Source organism: Phocoena phocoena, chromosome 15 (genome assembly GCF_963924675.1).
Source record: "Phocoena phocoena chromosome 15, mPhoPho1.1, whole genome shotgun sequence".
NCBI lineage: Eukaryota > Metazoa > Chordata > Mammalia > Artiodactyla > Phocoenidae > Phocoena > Phocoena phocoena.
The window spans coordinates 1003149-1004632 of NC_089233.1; the positions used below are offsets into that span (position 1 = coordinate 1003149).

Below are 1484 nucleotides of genomic sequence, written 5' to 3' on the forward strand. Positions count from 1 at the left end.
ACCCTGGGAGGACTGCTTACAACGCCCCAGGACACATTCCACGTCCTCCCTCCACAGTGACGTCAGCCCCCAAACCAAAGTTGGCCCGAGACGTGCATGTTTCTTCCAGCTTCAAGGACCAAAACCAGATAAAGGCACTCCTTCTGACTGAGGGAGGGTCTTCAAATCCTTGAGAGGGCGTCTGAGTTGCCACGTGGCCCTGCTGGACAGCAGGGGTGGTTACTCCGCGGTCACCACACCTGGCACGTCCGGATCTCCTCTTTCAAGGCCGTCACCCCCTCCATGCTCTTGTCCTTTATGGCTAGGGCGAGAAGGACTGCTCTGTTTCCAGCTTCCTGAGACACAAACGCCACCAGATTCTTTGCGAAGACATGGATGAGAGGCTGGCGAAGGCAAGGAGAGACCACTTTAACTGCAAGAAACCTGTTTTCTTCTTAATGCCTTCACCGAGTACCCCTGAGGGACCCAGAAGGGCTTCCCACACCACCATTAAAGCACCACCCGGTAAGTCCAGCGCGACAGCGATTCAGATTCAACAAGACTCTCCAGACACTCCAGTCATAAACACACGGCTAAGGAGCATCATTAGATTTGTCTCCTCAGTGCTTTCTGGCTCCTGTCTCTTCCAGCTATTTTTACTCTGGAAGGACCCATGTGGGTCTGCAGAGGGAAACCCTGTCAAATGTCACAGGTGATCTTTCCTGAGCGGAGTAGGCACTCATCACCATAACGTGCTATGACAGGGTCAAAATGAGGGGAGGCCTACATTACAGAATCCACTCGTCCGGAAACAGCAGCCACCAAGGGCAGGCTGATGCCCTCAAGTGCACGGAGGCTGCGGAAAATGCTGTGTTGGGCCAGAGGCAGGTCTCGCCTACCAGATGCTCCACATCCGTACAGACAAATTACAGGCACGGGGAGCCCTTCCCAACCACTTTACCTCGTCCTGCCCGAGAAGGACTTTAGTGGTCAGCACGGGCTTGCCGACGTCACTGGTCACATTGCTGGGTTCCAGGGAGACCAGGGTACCCATCTTCCCGAACTGGGTCACCACCACCAGGATGTGAGTGCTGAAAGCTGTACAGACCACCTGGGTGGGGACCCCACACACCACTGCAGTCTTCTCTTTCGATATCACCAATGGCTTACCTTCCATAGCTGGGACTGCTCGATGGCACCTTCAGTTTACGTTAAAAAGATAGAAAAAAAAAAAAAAGAGTCAATCGATCAATGGCAAGTAGCCTTGAGGCTCCAAGAATAAGCATTATTGGGCATTAAAACAGAAACACAAGTAGGCCCATTCAAAAGCCTGTGCCTGTTCATCCATACAGGCTTCATTCGCCCGGAACTTTCTGGATCCCTTAACTAGACACATACGTATATACAGACAGGCGGGATGTCAAAATACACTTTCGCCTCTGGAGGCAGGTGAGAACTCCCCTTCCCCACGCGTCGGCCCCCGCCGTCCTGCATCACTGTGACCC

General features: G+C 53.2%; 1 protein-coding gene across 1 annotated transcript; it reads right to left on the bottom strand.

Moving 5' to 3' along the window:
- Positions 1-230: 230 nt before the first annotated feature.
- On the bottom strand, positions 231-1156 carry PSMG3 (proteasome assembly chaperone 3). The gene is made up of 2 exons (XM_065893558.1): positions 941-1156; positions 231-383 (listed from the first exon to the last, which is right to left on the bottom strand). The coding sequence occupies exons 1-2, from the start codon at positions 1154-1156 to the stop codon at positions 231-233; spliced, it is 369 nt and encodes a 122-aa protein (XP_065749630.1).
- Positions 1157-1484: the final 328 nt, after the last annotated feature.